This window comes from Indicator indicator, chromosome 6, assembly GCF_027791375.1.
Source record: "Indicator indicator isolate 239-I01 chromosome 6, UM_Iind_1.1, whole genome shotgun sequence".
Taxonomy (NCBI): domain Eukaryota; kingdom Metazoa; phylum Chordata; class Aves; order Piciformes; family Indicatoridae; genus Indicator; species Indicator indicator.
In genome coordinates, this window is record NC_072015.1 from 166,328 (window position 1) to 188,936 (window position 22,609).

Consider the following 22,609-nt stretch of genomic DNA (forward strand, 5'->3'; position numbering starts at 1 on the left):
CATAGACTGGGTTGGGCTGGAAAGGGTCTTCAAGATCTTAGGATGGATTGGGTTGGAAGGGACCAGAGAGATCTTGGAATGGTTTGGGTTGGAAGGGACCTTAAAGCTCATCCAGTTCCAACCCCCTGCCATGGGCAGGGACACCTCCCACCAGCCCAGCTTGCTCAAGGCCTCATCCAGCCTGGCCTTGAACACCTCCAGGGAGGAGGCATCCACAGCCTCCTTGGGCCTCCAGTGTCTCCCCACAGATGCCAATATCTCAGAGGGCTTTTTCCTCCAAAGTCCTTCTGGTGTAGGTGTGGGAGAGAGAAAAAGCCAAGGCCAGGAGCTCAGCTCTGCTCTCTTTTGCCTCCTAGATGGTCACCACGTGTGGGAGATGGAAGCCAAGACTGACAAGGAGCTGTGCAAGCCAGTAAGTCTGCCTGGGGGATGGGAGCAGCAGGGGGAGAAGTGGCCCTGGGCTGCTCCAGCTCTGCTGCCGAAGACTTTCCAAGCCCTTGGCACTGTCTCCCCTCCCTGACACAGAACAAGTGCTGAGGCCTCCCCTGCTGGCAGCCTCTCTCTGGTGGGAGCCTGGGGCAGGGAGACTGGGCTGGGAGCCATCCCAAGGAGCAGGAGAGGCCCTTTGGAAAAATGTCTTTGGCTGGGCCAGGCTGGGCCAGCCCTGCCTGCGCCTCCTCTGCCTTGCTGGGAGCCCTCTGCTCCCCACAGCTGCTGCTGGGCTCTGCCTGCAACACAAGAGCTGCTGAGTGCCCTCACTGCAGGGTCAGCCTGTGCTGGGGGAGGTCCCTCTGGAGCCAGGGCCACTGCTCTGCCCCTGCAGGAGCAGGTGGCAGCTGGGCAGCTGCAGAGCTGCTGGAGGAGCTGCTGAGCAGCTCAGCTGAGGGCAGGCCAAGAGGAGTCTGCCCCTTGCTCTGGCACATGGTGCCAAGGCAGCTTCTGGTGGCCACAGCAGATGGCACTGTGCAGTTGTGCCCTGAGGCATCCCATAGGCATCCCTGAGGCATCCCATAGGCATCCCTAGTGCATCCCTAAGGCATCCCTGAGGCATCCCTAGGGTTTCCCTTAGCCCTGTGGCTCCTGGCAGTGGGAGACCATCCCCATGCCCTCCAGCCCTGTGCCCTGCAGCAGGAGGTATCCCTGCAGCAGCTGCCTGCTGCCAGCTCCCCTTGGTGTTGGGTGGCAGTGGGAGTGCCTCAGTGCCCACCTGCCTGCCCTGGGGAGCTTTGTGTCAGGGAGAGGGATCCTGGGGCTGAGCTGCTGACCCCAGAGAGAGCCTTCTCCGTGCCCAGCTTGTGCCCGGTGCCCGGTGGCAAAGGTCTTTGTGAAGAGCTCAGCCAGGCTGACCTCTTCCCTCCCTACCCCTGGGCTGCTTGGTGTGGGGGTGGAAGGTGCTGGGAGCAGACCCCTGCCCACAGCTGGCCTGCCCCAGCCCCGCCCTGACCTGCTGCTGCCCTCCTGCCCTGGCAGAACTCCTTGGTGGTCGAGGTGCCTCCCTTCCGCAACCAGAGGATCAGCAGCCCTGTGCAGGTCAACTTCTACGTGTGCAATGGCAAGAGGAAGAGGAGCCAGTACCAGCTATTCACCTACCTCCCTGCCACTGGTAACCACCCACCCTGCCTGCTCCTCCCTGGCACCCACAGGCAGCACGGGGAGGGCTGGGGCAGCTGGCTCTGAGCACCTGGGGGCACAGCTGCGGCTGGGAAGGGGCAGGAGAGGAGCAGGGCATCAGAGCCACCCCCTGCAGCCCCCCAACCATCCCTGCAGGAGCTCTGCCTCTTGTTCTGGGGGCACACAGTTTCTGGGGCAAAGGATCTAGAGGCACAGAGCTCCTGGGGCAAGGGATTTAGGGGCACAGAGCTCCTGGGGCAAGGGATCTAGGGGCACAGAGCTCCTGGGGCAAGGGATCTGGGGGCACAAAGCTCCTGGGGCAAGGGATCTAGGGGCACAGAGCTCCTGGGGCAAGGGATCTGGGGGCACAGAGCTCCTGGGGCAAGGGATCTGGGGGCACACAGCTCCTGGCGCAAAGGATCTAGGGGCACAGAGCTCCTGGGGCAAGGCCTCTGGGGCACACAGCTCCTGGGGCAAGGGATCTGGGGGCACAGAGCTTCTGGGGCAAGGCCTCTGGGGGCACAGAGCTCCTGGGGCAAGGAATCTGGGGGCACAAAGCTCCTGGGGCAAGGCCTCTGGGGGCACAGAGCTCCTGGGGCAAGGCCTCTGGGGTTCTCCCTTGATTTGGGGACAGAGAGTTCCTGGGGCAAGGACTTTTGGTCTTTCTATTGGTGGCACAGAGCTCTTGGCACAAGGACTGCAGGCTCCTGGGGGGTGGTGGAAATGTTGGGAGCCAGCTGTGCCCTGTGCCAGGCAGCAGTGATGCCAGCTGTGCTGTGTGCCAGGCAGCAGTGATCCCAGCTGTGTCCTGTGCCAGGCAGCAGTGATCCCAGCTGTGCTGTGTGCTGGGCAGCAGTGATGCCAGCTGTGCTGTGTGCCAGGCAGCAGTGATCCCAGCTGTGTCCTGTGCCAGGCAGCAGTGATCCCAGCTGTGCTGTGTGCTGGGCAGCAGTGATGCCAGCTGTGCTATGTGCCAGGCAGCAGTGATCCCAGCTGTGTCCTGTGCCAGGCAGCAGTGATCCCAGCTGTGCTGTGTGCTGGGCAGCAGTGATGCCAGCTGTGCTGTGTGCCAGGCAGCAGTGATCCCAGCTGTGTCCTGTGCCAGGCAGCAGTGATCCCAGCTGTGCTGTGTGCTGGGCAGCAGTGATCCCAGCTGTGCTGTGTGCTGGGCAGCAGTGATGCCAGCTGTGCTGTGTGCCAGGCAGCAGTGATGCCAGCTGTGTCCTGTGCCAGGCAGCAGTGATCCCAGCTGTGCTGTGTGCCAGGCAGCAGTGATGCCAGCTGTGCTATGTGCCAGGCAGCAGTGATCCCAGCTGTGTCCTGTGCCAGGCAGCAGTGATCCCAGCCTTGCCCTGTGCCAGGCAGCAGTGATCCCAGCTGTGCTGTGTGCTGGGCAGCAGTGATGCCAGCTGTGCTGTGTGCCAGGCAGCAGTGATCCCAGCTGTGCTCTGTGCTCTGTGCCCTGTGCCAGGCAGCACAGCCCCAGCTGCAGTCTGCTGCTGCCCCCTTGCTGCTGTGGCTGCTGCAGGGCTGCTGCTGCCTCTGGGTTCCTCTGCTCCAGGGCCCTGATCTCTGGCAGAGCAGAGCAGGGGGGAGGGCAGCAGATGGTCCTGGTGCCCATGGCACCTCCCCTGCCCCCCGGGCTGGGCACTCCTCACTCTGGCACTGCTGAGAACATCTCACAGCCCCTGCAGTGCTCCCAGGACAGAGGTGGAGTGAAGCTGCTCCTGCTGGCATCAGGGGTGGCATGGAGTGGGCTGGGAGGGACCTGGAAGGTCATAGAATCATGGAGTGGGTTGGAAGGGTCCTGGAAGGTCATAGAATCATGGAGTGGGTTGGAAGGGTCCTGGAAGGTCATAGAATCATGGAATGGGTTGGAAGGGTCCTGGAAGGTCATAGAATCAGGGAGTGGGTTGGGCTGGAAGGGACCTTGGAGGACGTAGAATGGCTTGGAAGGGTCCTTGAATGTCAGAGTCCTGGAATGGGTTGGGTTGGAAGGGTCCTGGAAGGTCATGGAACCATGGAATAGGTTGGAAGGGACCTTGAAGACCATCTTGTTCTGACCCACTGGGCAATGCCCATGTCAGGGGGGTTGGATCTGGATGATCTGCAGCCTGGCCTGGAACACCTGCAGGGAGGAAGCATCCACAGCCCCAGGCCACACCTGGAGAGCTGTGGCCACCTCTGGGCTCCCCAGGTCAAGAGGGACAGGGACCTGCTGGGGAGGGGACAGCAAAGGGCCACAAAGCTCTGAGGGGTCTGGAGCACCTCTCTGGTGAGCAGAGGCTGAGGGGCCTGGGGGTGCTGAGCCTCCAGCCCCACACAGGCTCCCTGCCAGCCCCACACAGAGGCTCCATTGTCCCCAGCCCTCCAGAGTGATGTCACAGCCCTGCTCTGACTCAGAGCCTTTGATTTGTAGCCCCCTGGGGCTGCTGCCAGCAAGAGCTGCTGAGGAGTTGGTGAGATCCTGAGGGGAGCCCAGGGGCTGAGCAGGCCTGGGGCAGCCCTGGCAGAGCACTCAGCACCCCTGGAGGTGCTGAGAGCTGCCAGGGTGCAGTACTCACAGCTCAGGGCCATCTGAAGTTACCTCAGTGCCTTAGCCTCAGACTTTACCCCATGGACCAAGCTGGCACTGAGGGTCTTCTCTTGGGGGGCAAGGGTCTGGTCCCCCAGCAGGGCAGGGACTGAGCCCCCAGTAGGGCAGGATCTGAGCCCCCCGCAGGGCAGGGTCTGGTCCCCCAGCAAGGCAGGATCTGAGCCCCCAGCAGGGCAGGGTCTGCTCGCCCAGCAGGGCAGTTTGGAAATGCAGACTTTGGCCAGGCCTGTTGGCATTTGTTGATCTGTTTGGAGGGGCAGTTCAAAGCAGTGCCAGCAACAAGCTGTTAATTGGTGCCAGCCAGCAGTTAGTGGCTGAGGGGAGAGCTCCTGAATCTCTGTAGATAGCTGAAGGGAGGTTGGTACCAGGTGGGGTTGGGCTCTGCTCCCCAGTCTCAGGTGACAGGAGAGGAAATGGCCTGGGATTGTGCCAGGTGAGGATGGCGTTGGAGAGGAGGAGAAGTTTCTGTGCTGCAAGAGTGGTGAGGGACTGGCACAGGCTGCCAAGGGAGGTTATGGAGTCTCCATGCCTGGGGGGGGTCAAGGCAGTTGTGGCCATGGCACTTGTGGCCAAGGTTAGGTGCTCATGGTGGTGCTGGGTTCCCTTTGGGTTTGGAACAGTTGAGGTGGACTCCATGGGAGTGTCGAGAGAAAGATCAGCTCTGCCTTCACCTCCCAGCACCCTGGAGGTGGTCAGGACCAGGCTGGATGAGGCCTTCACAAGCCTGCGCTGATGGGAGGGGTCCCTGGGAGGGGTCCCTGGGTCTAGTTTGAAACTAGATCGCATCAAAGGTCCCTTACAACCCAACCCATTCCATAAATCTAAGGTCCCTTCCAAGCCAACTGATTCCATATCTCTAAGGTCTCTTCCAACCCAACCCATTCCATATCTCTAAGGTCTCTTCCAACTCAACCCATTCCATATCTCTAAGGTCTCTTCCAACCCAACCCATTCCATATCTCTTAAGGTCTCTTCCAACCTAACCCATTCCATATCTCTAAGGTCTCTTCCAACCCAACCCATTCCATATCTCTAAGGTCTCTTTCAACCCAATCCCTTCCATATCTCTAAGGTCTCTTCCAACCCAACCCATTCCATATCTCTAAGGTCTCTTCCAACCCACCCCATTCCATATCTCTAAGGTCTCTTTCAACCCAATCCATTCCATATCTCTAAGGTCTCTTCCAACCCAACCCATTCCATATCTCTAAGGTCTCTTTCAACCCAACCCATTCCATATCTCTAAGGTCTCTTCCAACCCAACCCATTCCATATCTCTAAGGTCTCTTTCAACCCAACACGTTCCATATCTCTAAGGTCTCTTTCAACCCAACCCATTCCATATCTCTAAGGTCCCTTCCAACCCAACCCATTCCATATCTCTTAAGGTCCCTTCCAACCCAACCCATTCCATATCTCTTAAGGTCTCTTCCAACCCACCCCATTCCATATCTCTAAGGTCTCTTCCAACCCACCCCATTCCATATCTCTAAGGTCTCTTTCAACCCAACCCATTCCATATCTCTAAGGTCTCTTTCAACCCAACCCATTCCATATCTCTAAGGTCTCTTCCAACCCAACCCATTCCATATCTCTAAGGTCTCTTTCAACCCAACCCATTCCATATCTCTAAGGTCTCTTCCAACCCAACCCATTCCATATCTCTAAGGTCTCTTCCAACCCAACCCATTCCATATCTCTAAGGTCTCTTTCAACCCAACCCGTTCCATATCTCTAAGGTCTCTTTCAACCCAACCCATTCCATATCTCTAAGGTCTCTTTCAACCCAACCCATTCCATATCTCTAAGGTCTCTTCCAACCCAACCCATTCCATATCTCTAAGGTCTCTTCCAACCCAACCCATTCCATATCTCTAAGGTCCCTTCCAACCCACCCCATTCCATATCTCTAAGGTCTCTTTCAACCCAACCCATTCCATATCTCTAAGGTCTCTTCCAACCCAACCCATTCCATATCTCTAAGGTCTCTTCCAACCCAACCCATTCCATATCTCTAAGGTCTCTTTCAACCCAACACATTCCTTATCTCTAAGGTCTCTTTCAACCCAACCCATTCCATATCTCTAAGGTCTCTTTCAACCCAACCCATTCCATATCTCTAAGGTCTCTTCCAACCCAACCCATTCCATATCTCTAAGGTCCCTTCCATCCCAACTCATTCCATATCTCTTAAGGTCTCTTCCAACCTAACCCATTCCATATCTCTAAGGTCCCTTCCATCCCAACTCATTCCATATCTCTTAAGGTCTCTTCCAACCTAACCCATTCCATATCTCTAAGGTCCCTTCCAGCTGAACCCATTCCAGGATGCACTGATCCTGCAATCACAGAGAGCTGGCTGCAGCCTGCTGGGCATTGCACCTCTCTGCCTGCTCAGTCAGGACTCAGCAGAGTCATGCAAAGAGAATGAATCAAATCCTCTGTCTCAGAAGCTTCCTCACCACTGGGAGCTCCTTGGCCCCAGCAGTCCCTGGGACCTTTGTGACTTCCCATCTCCATCTCTGGTGTGGACACTGCTGTGCCCAGGCCACCAGCAGTTGGAGCCATGCAGGAATTGTTAGATCCAAGTGGGAATTGCTGCTTGGATTGCTCCAAGCCCACGGAGAACCCCTGGGTGCAGAGCTTGCCATGCAGCTCATCTCCTTCTGCTGTGAGTGCAGGAGGGATGGATGAGAGGGCCAAGGCAAACAGAGCCCTTCTCAGGCTGCTGCTGACTCACTGCTGCTGCAGAGCTTTTTTGGCTTCTCTTGGGCTCTCTGTGGGGTGGGAGCAGCCACCCAGGACACAGAGAGGCTTGTTCAGGGCTGTTGGTTTGGCTGAGGGTGTGCTGGGCAGAGCCCCGCGGCCCCTCCCGGCTCAAGCCCCCTGCCGGGGTCTGTGTTTTCTCTCTTCCCCCTCCCTCCCCGCGCAGTTCCCATCATCAAGACAGAGCCCACGGATGACTACGAGCCTGCCCAGCCCTGTGGACCAATGCCCCAAGGGCTCAGCCCTCTCTCCAAGCCCTACTACAGCCAGGGGCTGCTGCTGCCCCCCGAGCCACCGCCGGGGCCGTGCCTGGTGCCAGTCTTCGCCTCCTGCCAGCAGCGCAGCTCCCTGCTGCCGCCCGCCCCCAGCGCCAGCCCCAAGCTGCACGACCTCTCTTCCTCCTCCTCCTCTTCCTCCTCCTCGCCCTATGGCCACCTGGGACTTCAGCACCCCGCTGGAGGCGTCGCCACCATCCAGGAGGTGCCCAGGCCCCTGGTGGTGCAGCCCAGCCCCCCCGAGCCGCAGGTGAGTCAGCACGGGAGCGGTAGCTGTCCCCTGGGCCTCCAGCAAACACTCTGTCCCGGCAGCCCCTCTGCTCCAGCTCCACCTCTCACCCAAGAGCCGACCTCTTTGCAGCCCTGCAGCCCAGCTCACTGCTCCTCCATAACGGCTCCGCTGCAGCAGCTCCTGCCGAAGGCTCCCCGGAGGGAGGCTCCGCCCGGCCAAGCCCTGGCACTGCCAGAGGGGCACGAGGGAAGTAAGCATAGCCTGGCCCCAATCCCTGTAACCATCAAGAGGGAGCCCGAGGAGTTGGACCAGATGTACCTGGATGATGGTGAGTCCTCCACAGCATAGGTTTGGCCTTCAAGCCTCTTTGCTCTCTCAGTCAGCTCCATTAAACCTCTGCTCCTTCTCATGCCCAGTGGGAAACAAGGGTCCAGGAGCAGCTTGGTGGGAAAAGGGCCCAGGAGCAAAGAGTCCAGGAACAGCCTGGTGGGAAAAGGGCCCAGGAGCAAAGGGTCCAGGAGCAGTCTGGTGGGAAAAGGGCCCAGGAGCAGCCTGTTGGAAGAAAGGGCCTAGGAGCAGCTTCGTGGATAAAAGGGTCCAGGAGCAAAAGGTCCAGGAGCAGCCTAGTGGGAAAAGGGTCCAGGAACAAAGGGTCCAGGAGAAGCCTGCTGGAAAAAAAGGGTCCAGGAGCTGCCTGTTGATCAAAAAGGGTCCAGGAGCAGCCTGGTGGGAAAAAGGGTCCAGGAGCTGCCTGGTGGAAGAAAGGTCCAGGAGCAGCCTGGTGATGATCAAAAAGGGTCCATGAAGAGCCTGGTAGGACACTGTGGATTTGTGCTTGGGTTGCCTCTACACAGTGAGGGCCTCCTTAGGTCTGTGTGAGGTGATGCAGCTGTGCTGGGGGTTGGCCAAGGGTCCCTTCTGACCCCCGGTGGATGTCATCTAAGCACTAAGTGAGGGTGGGTACCATGGAACTGATGATCTGAGAGGTCTTTTCCAACCTTAATGACTCTATGGTCTGGTGGCCATGGAGGTGCTGGTAGGAGGTTGGAGCTGATGATCTTGGAGGTCTTTCCCAACCTCAGTGAATCTAACAGAAGATGTTTGGGCTTCAGCTTCTGGAATCAAAGCAAATCTGAACTCCTTTGGGTCTGGAGAGCCTCCAGCTCTGGACCATCCAGATGGGAAAGCCCCAGGCAGGGGTTCTGCTTGGCAGTGGTGGTCACCTGGGGTGACCTGAAGGGAGCACCTGGAGAGGCTTGGTGTGGAGAAGGAAGTTTGCAGCAGGAAGTGTGCTCTGCCCCTGTGGTTGTGAGAGTGACCATGGAGGATGTGCTCAGACCTCACCACCCCAGGAGGGGACCCCTGGAAGGTGCCTGGCCTGGCCCCCAGCCCTCCTTTGAGAGGCTTCTGAGCTCAGCCTCCCTGGAAGGTTTGTGGCTGCTCTCCCTGTGCTGCTCTCCCTGTGCTGCTCTCCCTGCAGGGCTGCCCTGGGCTGCTCCTCTCTGGCAGCTCCTTAGCCGCAGGCTCTCTCCTGCCCTCCACACCAGGAGGGGCTGCAGAGTGCTGGAGCAGCCTGGCAGAGGCCAGCCTGGCACACAGGCTCTGGCTGTGCCAGCCCTGCCCTGCACACTGATGTTCTTCCCTGCCAGATCTGACCTGTGGGGTGCTGGGCTGGAGGAGCTCGTGGCTGGGCAGGCCTGGGGGACCTCTGCAGCAGAGCTCCAAACATTTCACCTGGGAGTGGCTGGGTCTGAGGTGCAGCCCTGAGATGGAGCTCAGCCTGGGGAAGCTGCTGGCACCTGCTCCTGGTGCCCCCAGCCTGCCCTGCTGCCAAGGGCATGTGCTGGGGTACAGCTGCTTCTCTCCATGGCCCCCTGGCTGGCACCCAGGAGCCAGGCTGGATGCTCTTGGCCTGCTCCTGCTGCTTCTCTGGTGACCAGGGCAGCTCAGGTCACCTCCCCAAGGGGTTGCTGCTTTCCTTAGTGGTCGAAGAAGCCCCAAGGGCAGAGGGGTTGAGTTCAGCTCCCAGCAGGTTCAGGCCAGGAGATGCTAAAGGTGACCTCAGACCACCTCCCTTGTCACCTCCTGCCCTTTCCTGGGCCCAGTTGGGAACACAGAGCTGAGCTCCAAGTCCTTCAGTTGTCCCAGGCCCTTCAGCACCCTCACAGCCTCCCCTGGACTCTTTCCTTGTCCCTCCTGAACTGGGGAGCCCAGAACTGGGCACAGGACTCCAGAAGTGGCCTCAGCAGGGTGGAGTGGAGGCAGCAGAACCTCCCTCATCCTCTGGCCACACTCTTCCTGCTGCCTCCAGGATGCTTCTGCCCACAGGGGCTCATTGCTGGCCCACAGGGGCTCATTGCTGGCCCATGGAGAGCTTAGTGCCCAGCAGGGCTCCAAGGTCCTGCTCCATGGAGCTGCTGCCCAGGGACAGGGCAGAATCAGGGTCACAGCTTGGCAGGGCTTGGAAAGGACCTCTGGAGATCATCTGGTCCAAGCCCCCTGAGGGTCCTGTGAAACCTCCTGAGGTTCTCCTGTGCCCAGAGGTTGCCCAAAGGAGATCTTCCCTGAGGGCAGAGCAGAGGACTCTGCTCAAGCTGTGCTGGAGGCCTGGAGCTGAGGGAGGTCTCAGCTGGTGCTGAGCTCAGCTCTGCTGAAGCAGGCAGTGGGGCACAGGGTAGCACCCCCTGGTGAAGCAGCTGCCCTCCAGAGCCCTGCCTGGCACGGCAGCACCTGGCTGCAGCTCTCTGTAGCCTCCTCCTCTCCACACAGCTTGGGGAGGAGCTTTCTCCTGCCCTGGGCTGGGTCAGAGCCACAAAGCTCAGTGCAGGGAGTTGGCAGTGCCCAGGTCCTGGAGGGAGGTGTCCCAAGCTTGGTCTGTGGCTAGCAGAGAGGACCAGACCCTCCTCCTCCTGTTCCTCCTCCTCCTGCCCATCCCCTGCTGCAGGACAAGGAGGCCTTTGTTCTGCTGCAGAGCTTAGCACAGCTCTGGCTGCTGCCAGCAGCTTCCACTTCCCCTCAGCAAACCCCAGAGGAAGGGAAATTGGCAGCACCAAGCCCCCGGGGAGTGGCAGCCCAGCTGCTGCCAGCCCTGCCAGCCCCAGCTGCTGCCAGCCTTACCAGGCCCAGCTGCTGCCAGCCTTGCCAGCTCCAGCTGCTGCCAGCCTTGCCAACCCTGGCACTCAGGTGACATTTCCAGCTGCAGGTGACACTGGCTGAGCTTGCTCTCAGCCCCTTCTTTTCCTTCCCCTTCCCCTTCCCCTCATTAGTTTCCCCTTCCCCTCTTTAGTTTCCCCTTCCCCTCTTTAGTTTCCCCTCCCCCTCTTTAGTTTCCCCTTCCCCTCTTTAGTTTCCCCTTCCCCTCTTTTCCTCCCCCTTCCTCCTCTTTTGCTTCCGCTTCCCCTTCCCCTCTTCCTCCTCTCTTCCTCCTCTTCCTCTCTTCCTCCCCCTTCCCCTCTGTTCCTCCACTCCTTTCCCCCTGTTCCTGAGGGGCTCTGGCAGCTCTGCAGCGCTCTGAAGCTGCTTCCTTGCTGCTCCCTGGTCCCCGAGCCTGGCAGTGCCTCTCGGGGTTGGCCGAGGTCCTGCCCCGCAGCCTCCACCCTCGGCCCCGCCCCGTTCCTGCCCCTGCCCCCGTCCCTGCATCTAGCCTGTGAAGAGAGGCTGAGAGGCCTGGGGGTAGTTAGTGTGGAGAGGAGAAGGCTGAGAGGGATCTGATCAATGTCTCTCAAGAGCTGAGGGCTTGGGGGCAAGGGGAGGGGGCCAGGCTCTTTCAAGGGGCAAGAATCCTCTTTTGGGGGACAGGGAGCCTCTTTTTGGGGACAAGGCTCTCCAAGTGGCCCCTGGAAGGTGGGGAGAGCTGTAGGACCAACCTGCCCCTCCACACCCTGCAGGACAGACAGACACAGGGATGTCCTCTCTGGTTATAGGTGCCAGAGGTAGGTCTGGTGGCATCAGGGAAGCTGTGCAGGCTTCACATCTGAGGCAGAAGTCACCATCCCTGGAGACCCCCAGGATGTGGTGCTGAGGGGCAGGGTCTGATGGCTGTGGTGGCCCAGGGAGGTGGTGGAGTCCCTGTCCCTGGAGGGGGTCAAGAAAGGTGTCATGGCTTGGTGGCCATGGTGGTGCTGGGCTGTTGGTGGCCTGGATGAGCTCATAGGTCATGGCTATGGCACCTGGGGCCATGCTTTGGTGGCCATGGTGGTTCTGGGCTGTTGGTGGCCTGGATGAGCTCAGAGGTCATGGCTATGGCACCTGGGGCCATGCTTTGGTGGCCATGGTGGTGCTGGGCTGTTGGTGGCTTGGCTGAGTTCAGAGGGCTTTTCCACCCCAAGCAGTTCCATGGTCTGTGGTTTAGTGGCAGTGGCTCAGCAGCAAAGAGGCTGGGAGCTGAAGGTGAGCAGCTGGGTGATGGTGTCCAAGGCCTCCTCCAGTCTCTGCTCCTCTGTGGTGCTGTGATTTCACAAAGTCTGTGGAGTGCTGAGCTCAGCAGGATGCTCCCAGTGACTGACTCTGCCCTGCAGAGCCCCCAGGCCTCTGCCCTCTGCAGCTGAGCACCACCTGCAAATGGCTGCCTGGGGCTCAGGGTGGAGTGAGGAAGGGTTGGGAGGCACTGGGGCAGGTGCTGGATGTCCCCTCCCAGGGGGTGTACATGGCCAGGGTGGATGAGGCCTTCAGCAACTTGGTCTGAGGGAACCCCCCAGGGCAGGGGGTTGGAGCTGGATGGTTTTCAAGGGGCTTGGGACTTGCTGATCTTGAAGGGGATTGCGTAGATGACCTTTAAGGTCCCTTCCAACCCAGACCATTCTGAGTTGATGGATCTCCTGCAGTAGCTGCTCCCCAGGTAGGCAAGGCCCTTTGTGCCCTCTTGGAGCTCTCCTGAGTTGCTGCCCCCTGCCCGGTGCTGTGCAGGAGGCCAAGGACACCACCCCCGAAGGGTCCCTGCAGCACTGCCCCCTCCCTGTGCTGCTTGTCCCTGCAGGGCTCTGTCTGTCTGCTGCAGCCCTCCACAGGCAGCCATGACCGAGGGGCAGCAGGAAAGCTCCTGGGGGCAGAGCCTTCAGCGCTGCTTATCTGGCCCCGGAGCCAGGAGCTCCTGGAGGCAGATAGTGCAGACAATGGGAGGGGGGCTGCAGACACCCCCCCCCAATACCCAGCGGGCACCCAGGGACCATTCCCATGGCCGGGCAGGGCCTTTGCTATCGCCGCGGAGCTGTGCCTGGCACTGGCCCTGGCTGCTATCAGCTCCCCCGGGAGCTCCATCCCTGGGCTCTGGGGGGGTTTGGTGTTTCCCAGACCAGCTGTGAGCCCTGGCCCCCTGCAGCTGCTCTCTATCAGGCCCTGGCAGCTGCTGCTGCTGCAGATAGGGCAGGAAGCAGGCGGCGGAAGGTGGCAGGGGGCGGCCAGGGGCAGCTCCGCAGTGCCTCTGCCCTGCCCTGGGCTCTGCCCCCCGGCAGGGCTGGCTCCAAAAAACCACCAAAGCCACCCAAAATTAAAGGCAGAGCTGAAGGGGGGTGTTGGGAAGGGCCCCAGCAGACAGCTGTGCCTGGGCTGCCTGTGCCAGGGAGGAGAGGGTCAGCTGCAGGAGATGCTCTTGGCTGGGAGGAGGGTGCCCTGCTGGCACTCCGGCACCTGGGCAGCCCTGGTGCCCTCCTTTGCCAGCCCAGAGAACCTCTCTCACGTCGCCAGGGATGGGCAGTGCTGAAGCTCTCCTCTTCCTGAAGCTCTCCCTCCTCATGCCCAGTGGGCACCTGGGGCAGGTCAGCTCACCCAGCAGGGTCCAGAAAGGCTTTTAGCAGCACCTGGCAGAGGGCAGCAGCCAGAGGCAATGGGGAGGGACAAGTCTCTAGAGCAAGAAACTTCTGTTTTTGTTTTTTTTTTTTTTTTAATTATTTTTTATTTTCCTTTTTTATTATTTTACTTTTATTATTTATTATTATTATTATTTTATTTATATATTAATCCCCAAACCTTTCAGTTCAGGAGGAAAAAATCTGCAAACCTTTCAGTTCAAGGGGAAAAAAGTCTCAAAACCTTTCAGTTCAGGAGAGGAAAAAAAGAAAACCTCCAAAATTTTCAGTTCAGGAGGGGAAAAAAATACCTCCAAACCTTTCAGTTCAGGAGATAAAAAAACACCAAAACCAAACTCCAAACCTTTCAGTTCAGGAGATAAAAAAAGACCAAAACCAAACTCCAAACTTTTCAGTTCAGGAAAGGAAAAAAAAGAAAACCAAAAATTCCAAACCTTTCAATTCAGCAAAACCTCTCAGAATACAAGAAGAGAGGCCCCCACCCTCCACCCCCTTCCCCAGCTCTAACTTTCTGACCTGGCTGTGGAGCATCCTCCTGCCTGCCCCAGCAGACACAGAGGCAGATGCCCTCCCCGGGCGTCCCCCACTCGCTCAGCCAGCTCCTCAACGTCTGTGAATGTTTCTAGGGGAGAGGGAGAAAAGAGAGCCAAAGCCCAAGCCAACTCTGAGGCACTTCTCTGGTTCGTAGCTGCAGGGATGGAGCAGGGAGCTGGATCCCCGAGCAGGGCTGGGGGAGCCTCTCCGCTTGCTGCTCTTGGCAGCGCTTCCTGCTCGCCGCCACAGCCTCCTTCCAGCCTCCTTCAGCCACTTTTCCCTCCCTCCTGTGCCAGAGTCTCACCACCCTGAGACTGAAGAACTTCTGCCTCAGCTCCAGTCTAACCCTGCTCTGCCTCAGCTCCAAAGCAGTTCAGGAGCTTTCTGTCCTGAATGGAAACCTTTGGAGTTTGGGTTTATTTTCTCTCCTGAACTGAGAGGTTTGGAGGTTTTTGGGTTTTTTCCCTCAAGAACTGAGAGGTTTGGAGTTTGTTTTATTTTCTCTCCTGAACTGAAAGGTTTGGAGATTTTCTTTTTCTCCTGAACTGAAAGTTTTGGAGGTTTTTCCCCTCCTTCTTTTTCCCCTTTTCCACAGTAGCTGTTGCCAGCCAGCTGCAGCCCTCCCATATTTCACTCAGACCTGAAGAACCCAAACCTTGAGACCAAATTAAACTCCTTGTTGACATTGCAATAAAAACCCCAAATCAGGGCTCAGACTGAAGCAGCTTCAGCTGCAAATCCCCCAGCCCCAAGCTGCACTTCAGCTCTTTTATGGATGGAAGATTTGTTTCCGAGGGTCCCCAGCCTCCCCATCCAGCAAAGTTATTTCCTCTTGGCAGCTGCCTGGAAATAAAAAAAAAGGGATATCAAAGCCCTAAAGCAGTGTAGTGGAGGGGAGGAGGAGCTGTGGCAGGCAGCAGGAGGAAGCAGAGTCTCCCCAGCACCTGTAAATATTTGCTCTGTGTCTTGGCCAGGGGAAAAAAAAGAAAGGGAAAAGAAAAAAATCAATTTCAGGGCAGTTATTTGGTGAGTTGGGGAGGAAATAGAATCTGCAGCTGGCAGGAAGGTGTGGGGTTAGGAGAGGCAGCAGCAAAGACATGTCAGGTCCCACTTCACAACCACCTCCAAGGGCAAGCAACTTGCTGGCCCCTGGATGGGCTGCAGCCAGAGGAGTGTGGGCAGAGGACAGCAGAGGGGATTCTGCCCCTGGGCTCTGCCCTGCTCACACCTCACCTCCAGTCCTGCCTCCAGCTCTCCTGGCCCCAGCAGGAGGAGGCCACAGAGCTGCTGGAGAGAGGCCAGAGGAGGCCAGAAAGATGCTGCAAGGGCTGGAGCAGCTCTGCTGGGAGCACAGGCTGAGGGAGCTGGGGGTGTGCAGCCTGCAGAGGAGAAGGCTCCAGGGGCACCTCAGAGCTGCCTGCCAGGACCTGAAGGCATCCTGCAGGAAGGGATCCTGCAGAGGGACTTTTGCTGAGGGGGTCTGGAGCCAGGCCAAGCGGGAATGGTTTGGAGCTGAGGCAGAGCAGGGGGAGGCTGGAGCTGAGGCAGAAGTTCTTCAGTGCCAGGGGGTGAGATTCTGGCACAGGCTGCCCAGGGAGGCTGTGGCTGCCTCCTGCCTGGGGGTGCTCCAGGCCAAGCTGGATGAGGCCTTGAGCAGCTGAGTGTAGCTGAGAGGTGTCCCTGGGCATGGAGGGGAGCTTGGAGGAGCTGATCCCTAAGCTCCCTTCCAGCCTGAGCCATGCCATGGTTCTGATCTCTCCCTCTTTGCTTGTTTTTTCATTATCTTCTTTTTTTTAATCTTTTTTTTCATTATCTTCTTTTTTTTTTCCTGCTGTTTTCATCCTGCTCTGCTCAATGCAAACAGAGGTTTCCATCCCATCCCTGCCAGGTTTCCACTCTTCCTAACGACTTCCTGTGGTCCCCCCTGCCCCAGGGTGGGATGAAGGAATGCCAGCAATGTGTGCAGGTGGAGCTGCTGCAGTGGCTGTTTGATGTTGGCTGGTCTGGGCACCAGGCCTGGTGCAGCAGAAGGGCTGCAGTGGTGGCACACACAAGCAGCAGCCTGCACTGCCTGGGCCTTTGTTGTCACACTCCCTTCCCTGGAATGCCCTCTGTGCCCCCAGGGCCCCCACCCAGGAAGGCTTTGTTGTGCTCCTAGAGGTTCTAGAGCTGGCCCTTGCTGTTGGGCTGCTCCTGTCACAGGGCTGCTTCTGAAGGAGGAGCTAGGTCAGAGCATCCTAGAATGGATTGGGTTGGAAGGGACCTTCAAGACCTGAGAGTCACAGAATGGGTTGGGCTGGGCGGGACCTGCAGAAGCCACCCAGTCCCACCCCCTGCACTCAGCAGGGACATCCTCCCCTACAGCAGGTTGCTCACAGCCTTCTCCAGCCTCCCCTTGAACATCTCCAGGCCTGGGGCCTCAACCCCCTCCCTGGGCAACCTGCTGCAGTGTTCCAGCAGCCTCCTGCTGCACAACTTGTTCCTCACATCCAATCTCCATCTGCTCTGCTCTGATTTCAAACCATTGCTCCTTTGTGAGCAGTCCCTCTGCAGCCTGCAGGTCTGCCTGACGCCTTCACTTCCATTTTCCCCTTCCCTTTTCCCCTTCCATTTTCCCCTTCCCCTTTCCCCTTCCCCTTTCCCTTTCCCCTTCCCCTTTCCCTTTCCCCTTCCCCTTTCCCTTTCCCCTTCCCTTTCCTTTTCACCTTCCCGTTCCCCCTCCCTTTCTTGTTCTCCCAGCAGTATTTTTTGTTTCCAAACCTGATTCCAGAGTGGTGGAGGCTGGAAGGGACCTCTGGAGATCACCCAGAGCAGGGCCACATCCAGGTGGGGTTTGAGTGACTCCAGGGAGGGAGGCTTCACCACCTCTGGGTGGTCATTTCTCCAGCACATGGAGAAACCTCTTCCTGTGCCATGTGCCTGCTGCCTGCTGCCACATGAGGTGCCAAGGGCTGGGGGCAGCTGCTGGTGCTCTGGTGCTGGGTTCATGCCCATGGGATGCTCCTGTGGCAGGGTACGAGGCCCCCAAGCAGCCACCTCCAGCACTGGGCTCAGAGCTCTGCAGTGTGTCCCCCACTGCCTCTGGGCTTCAGGAGCTGCCAGCACCTGGGGCCATGAGGTGGCCTCAGCCCTGCTGCTCTTTAGGGAGCTGCTGGAGGGGATGAAGGAAGGTGTGGCCTTGGCACCTGGGGACAGGGTTTGGTGGCCATGGTGGGGTTGGGCTAATGGTTGGACTGGATGAGCTTAGAGATAGTGGCCATGGTCCTTTGGGCCATGGTTTGGTGGCCATGGTGGGGCTGGGCTGATGTTGGACTGGGTGGTCTCAGAGGTCATGGCCATGGCTCTTGGGGCCGTGGTGGGGTTGGGGTGATGTTGGACTGGATGGTCTCAGAGGTCATGGCCATGGCTCTTGGGGCCATGGTTTGGTGGCTGTGGTGGGGTTGGGCTGCTGTCTGGACTGGGTGATCTCAGAGGGCTTCTCCAACCCAAGCAGTTCTGTGACTGCAGAAAGGATGTCTCCAGGAGCAGCTCTGCAGGAGGAGTTTTCCTGACTCATTCCAGGATCTCAGCCCCAGCTCAGGGCTGCTCCTTGCAGCCTGCAGCTCCTGGGGAGGGTTGCTGCTAATTAGTGGGGAAGTGACAGGAGCAGGAGGGTTCTCCTCATTTTGGGGAGCTGATGGCAGCAGCTGAACTTCTTTCCTGGCTGATTTTTGTCTATATTTGGCCATTTTTTTTCTCTTTTAAGCAGAATCTGGCTGGGGAGCTGGGAGAACATTTCCCTCCCCTCCCCCCCTCTATTTCCAGTTCCTCTGCAATCACAGAACCATTAAGGTTGGAGAAGCCCTCTGAGATTATCCAATCCAGACAGCAGTCCAGCACCACCGTGGCCACCAACCCATGGCCCCAGGAGCCATGGCCATGACCTCTAAGACCACCCACTCCAACCTTCAGCCCAACCCCACCATGGCCACCAAACCCTGGCCCCAGGTGCCATGGCCACACCTTTGTTGAGCCCCTCCAGGGATGGGGACTCCACCACCTCCCTGGGCAGCCTTCCTGTGGCATTTTCATCTGCAGTGAAGGATCTCAGAGGTCATGGCCATGGCACGTGGGGCCATGGGTTGGTGGCCATGGTGGTGTTGGGGTGCTGGTTGGAATGCATGACCTCAGAGGGCTTTTCCCACCCAAACCACTCCATGGTTATAGACTCAGCTCACAGTCTCCCAGTGGCAGGGGTGGGAAGGGGCCTCTGAAGATGTCCTGGTCCAACCCCCAGCCCAAGCAGGGTCACCTGGGCTGGCTCAGTCTCCTGCCAGCCATTGTTTCAGTCTCTTGGGGTCACATCTTTAGGAGCATGAAGTCTCCCAGGCTCCTGTAGCCCCAGAGAGATCCCCAGAGGTGGGATCCCCCCGGGCCATGCACCCCTGACCTTGCAGCTTCCGTGGGGTGAGTGGGAGCAGAATGGGAGCTGGGAGGTGGCACAGCAGGGCCGTGCTGCCATCTCTGCTGCCAGCCAGGGGGAGGGCAGCTGGGAGCTGCAGAAGCTGCAAGCTCTGCCAGGTGCTAGAGTTCACACAGAGCCACCAAGTGCTAGAAATCCATTTTCACTCCCCAGGAAGGTCACAGCTAAGTGTGGAACCCCCCAGCACTCACAGTTTTCTCCCATCCTGGGTTGTTTGCCCTCAGCCCTCTCCCTTTGCACCACTGTGGGTTCTTGGGGCTGTGCTGTGGGTGGAAAGGCTGCAGCTGGCCATGGAAAATCCCCACCAGGATTTCCCCCATGGGTGGTGCCCCTGGGAGCAGCAGGGCTGCCCCCAGAGCCACCTCAAGCCAGAGCTGCTGACAGAGCTGCTGCAGAGCCTGCTGTGGGTCTCATCTGATTGGCACCAGCCTGCTGCTCTCAGGGGAGGCTTCTGCTGACCTGGGCGATGAGGAGTCACAGAATGGGTTGGGTTGGAAGAGGCCTTCAAGATCAGCCCTTCCAACCCATTCCAAGACCTTGAAGCTCCCTTCCAGCCCAACCCATTCTGTGATTTGCTGTTGGGAAGGACAACCTGAGGCCAATCTCTCACAGGATATTTGATGTTTTCTTGACAGAACCAAAAGCAGCAGCTTGGGGCTGTGCAAAACAGCCCAGCCCAGCCCATCCTGTGTGGTCCCAATCACGACACCTGCAGATAGGTTGGGTGCCAGGGACCGTTTCTTGCCTGCAAGAGTGGTCAGGGACTGGCACAGGCTGCCCAGGGAGGTGGTGGAGTCCCCATCCCTGGAGGGGTTCAAGGAACTTGTGGCCATAGCACTTGGGGCCAGGATTTGGTGGCCATGCTGGTGCTGGGCTGGTGCTGGGCTGGATGAGCTCAGAGGGCTTTGCCACCCCAAAGCATTCCGTGGTTGTGTGTCTCAGAGCTGCAGGGAAGGAGCAGTTGTCAGCATGGCAGTGCCAGAGCACAGAGCTGGAGCCAGGGTGGGGAGCAACCTTCTGAGCCCCCCCAGCAGGTGTCCCTTCACGTGGCCTTGCTGCCACCACTGCCACCCACCAGAGGGTTTTCCTCCCAGCCCCAGGTGCCCTGGGGGGGGAAAGTCCACCCTGGGCACGCTTCCCCTTTGCACACCCAGCCTCGGTACTCTCTGTGGGTGCTGAAGCTGTGCCAGCCTGGCTGCCCTGCTGGACCATGCATGGTGCCCCCTGGGCCTGCTCCCTGCCCCCTGGCCCTCCCTGCAGACCTTCCCCTGGGGTGTGTGGGAGCAGGGGAGCAGGTGGCAGTGACATCAGGAGCCCTGTGCCTGAGCCACGCTGCCCATGTGTCACCATGGTTGAGGGGTGCTGGGCATCCTCTTTGGCACAGGCTGGTTGTGAGCTCTGCTGGCAGTGACTGCCCTTGGGCTGAGGTCTGGCTGCCCCCTGAGGCCACTCTGCTCTTGCCCAGCTGCACAGAGCACTGGCATGGGCACCCCAGGCCTGGCTGCTCCTTGCCACCAAGCAGGAGTGCTCTGGGCTGGATTTGCATGCATGCAGGGCAGGCTTTGGCACCACCATGCAGGGCAGGCTTTGACACCACCATGCAGAGCAGGCTTTGGCACCACCATGCAGAGCAGGATTTGGCACCATGCAGGGCAGGCTTTGACACCACCACACAGGGCAGGCTTTGACACCATGCAGGGCAGGCTTTGGCACCATGCGGGGCAGGCTTTGGCACCACCACGCAGGGCAGGCTTTGACACCACCACGCAGGGCAGGCTTTGGCACCACGCAGGGCAGGCTTTGGCACCATGCAGGGCAGGCTTTGGCACCACCATGCAGGGCTAAGCTTGCTGCTCCCCTTTGTTTCTGGAAAGTCAGAGGCTCCAAGGGAAGGAGCTGCTGCACATCTCAGCTCCCAGCTCCCCTCCCCACACCCTGCAGCTGCTCAGGGCGAGGCTGGGTGAGGCCTGGAGCAAGCTGCCCCAGTGGAAGGTGTCCCTGGGCATGGCAGGGGTTGGGGCTGGATGGTTTTGAGGGAAGATGATCTCCTATGGGTCTGTGAAGTCTGCTCTTGCCTGGCTGCCATAACCTGGTGGCTGCCATAGCCTGGTGGCTGCAGAGCTGAGAACCCTCAGTGTGGGACGCAACCCAACCCAACCAGACCCAACCAGACCTAACCCAGCCCAACCCAACCCAACCCAACCCAACCAGACCCAACCCAACCCAACCCAACCCTACCCAACCCAACCCTACCCAACCCAACCCAACCTAACCAGACCCAACCCAACCCTACCCAACCCAACCCAACCTAACCATACCCAACCCAACCCTACCCAACCCAACCCAACCTAACCCAACCCAACCCAACCAGACCCAACCCAACCCAACCTAACCATACCCAACCCAATCCTACCCTACCCAACTCAACCATACCCAACCCAACCCTACCCTACCCAACCCAACGCAACCCAACCCTACCCTACCCAACCCAACCCAACCCTACCCAATCCAACCCTACTCTGCCCTACCCAAGCCTACCCAACCCAATCCTATCCAACCCAACCCTACCCAACCCAACCCTCCCCAACCCAACCCTACCCTACCCAACCCAATCAAACCCAACCAGACCCAACCCTACCCTACCCAACCCTACCCTACCCAACTCAACCCTACCCAACTCAGCCCTACCCAACCCAACCCTGCCCTACCCCACCCAATGCAACCCAACACAACCCAACCCTACCCTACCCAACCCAATCCTATCCAACCCAACCCTCCCCAACCCAACCCAACCCTACCCTACCCAACCCAATCAAACCCAATCCTACCCAAATCTACCCAACCAAATGCAATGGTGTCCAACCCAATCCAACCCATTGCAGGATGGCAGGGGGTGGGTGGAGCTAGCAGGGGTTGGGTTGAGCTGACAGGGGTGGGGTGGAAATGGCAGGATGGAGATGGCAGGGGTGGGAGTGCTGTGCAGGCTGCAGAGGGCCTTGGCCAAGTGCAGTCATTTCCTGCCCCTCTGCCAGAGCTCATAGCTGATAAAGGGCCAGGGCTGGAGTGTGGGAAAGCTCTGGAGCTGGGTGGGCTGTAGGGGGACACAGGGAGGGGGAGGAGAAGGCTTCTGAGGAGAGCAAACAGGACGTTGTCAGTGGAGATGGCAGGCTTGGGTCTTTTGTCCTCTGCCTCTTGCCAAGGCTTGGAGCTTGCTCAGCCCTCCCCTCAGAAAGAGAAGATTGAGAGGGGCCCTGAGCAGTGTTTGCAAGCACCTGGAGGGTGGGGACCAGGAGAAGGGTCAGGATCTGCTCAGTGGTGTCCTGTGGTGGGACACAAACTGGAACCCAGGAGGTTCCACCTCAGCATGAGGAAAACCTTCTTTGGTGTGAGATTGCTGGGGGCCTGGAGCAGGCTGCCCAGAGGGGCTGTGGAGTTTCCTGCTCTGGGGACTTTCAAGCTCCACCTGGCTGTGTTCTGTGTGCCCTGCCCTGGGTGCCCCTGGGGGCAGGGGTTGGGCTGGGTGACCTCCAGAGGTCCCTCCCAGCCCCAGAATGATTCTGTGATGTGTCTGTGTGGGTGGCAGCAGGGACTGGATGCCCACATGTGCTGGGCACCATGGCAGGAGGGGTTCCTGGCTGCTGCCAGCTCCAGGGCAGTGGATTCCTCTGGGCTGCCTTGGCTTGCTCTTTGCTGCCTGTGCCCAGGACAGTGCCCAGTCTGTGCCCCTGGGAATGGGAAGTGTTGGATGCCCCCCGGGCTGCAGGGAGCTGCTGTGGTCGTGCTGCTGCCCAGGGCGTTGAGTACCTCCCCTGCCTTGGGCAGCCCTCTGCTGACCTCCTGCTGGTGCCACAGGCCCCGGGCTGAGCCCAGGAGCAGATGCCAGGCCTGGGGGGGGGGCTGTGTGCTGCAGAGAACCTCCTGCAGCAGGACACTGCTGACCAAGTCCTCTTCTCTTCTCTCGTTGCAGTAAATGAGATTATAAGGAACGACCTCTCCAGCACCAATGCCCACTCCTAGCTGTCGCCCCCAGACCTGGCATCAAACCCACAGACACCTCTGGCCTTGCTGGGCAGCAGCAGGCACCCAGGCCTGGCACCACTCCGCTCTTCCACCTCACCCCACCCCAGGAACTGAAGACTCACCTCTGGCTCACAGCAGAGCTCCTCAGCCTCCAGCTGCTGCAGCAGGAGCCCCTGGAAGGACTTCATCTCAAAGGGAGGGAGGAGAGGAGAGGCTCAGAGGGGACAGAACCAGGGGAGGTTGCCTAAAGCCTGGCAGCTCCTGCCCAGCGCTGCCCTTCTGGGCATGGCCCCAGGGGCACACGGCCCT

At 59.0% G+C, this 22,609-nt stretch overlaps 1 protein-coding gene across 1 annotated transcript in view; it reads left to right on the forward strand.

The window, feature by feature from the left end:
- Nucleotides 1-22,297, forward strand: part of NFATC1 (nuclear factor of activated T cells 1) — a 70,012-nt gene extending 47,715 nt beyond the window's left edge. Inside the window, exons 8-12 of the mRNA XM_054381943.1 lie at nucleotides 357-412; nucleotides 1,471-1,603; nucleotides 7,140-7,498; nucleotides 7,610-7,808; nucleotides 22,248-22,297. Coding sequence (XP_054237918.1) covers nucleotides 357-412; nucleotides 1,471-1,603; nucleotides 7,140-7,498; nucleotides 7,610-7,808; nucleotides 22,248-22,297 — 797 coding nt within the window. The remainder of the gene's footprint in view (nucleotides 1-356; nucleotides 413-1,470; nucleotides 1,604-7,139; nucleotides 7,499-7,609; nucleotides 7,809-22,247) is intronic.
- The last annotated feature ends 312 nt before the right edge of the window (nucleotides 22,298-22,609 follow it).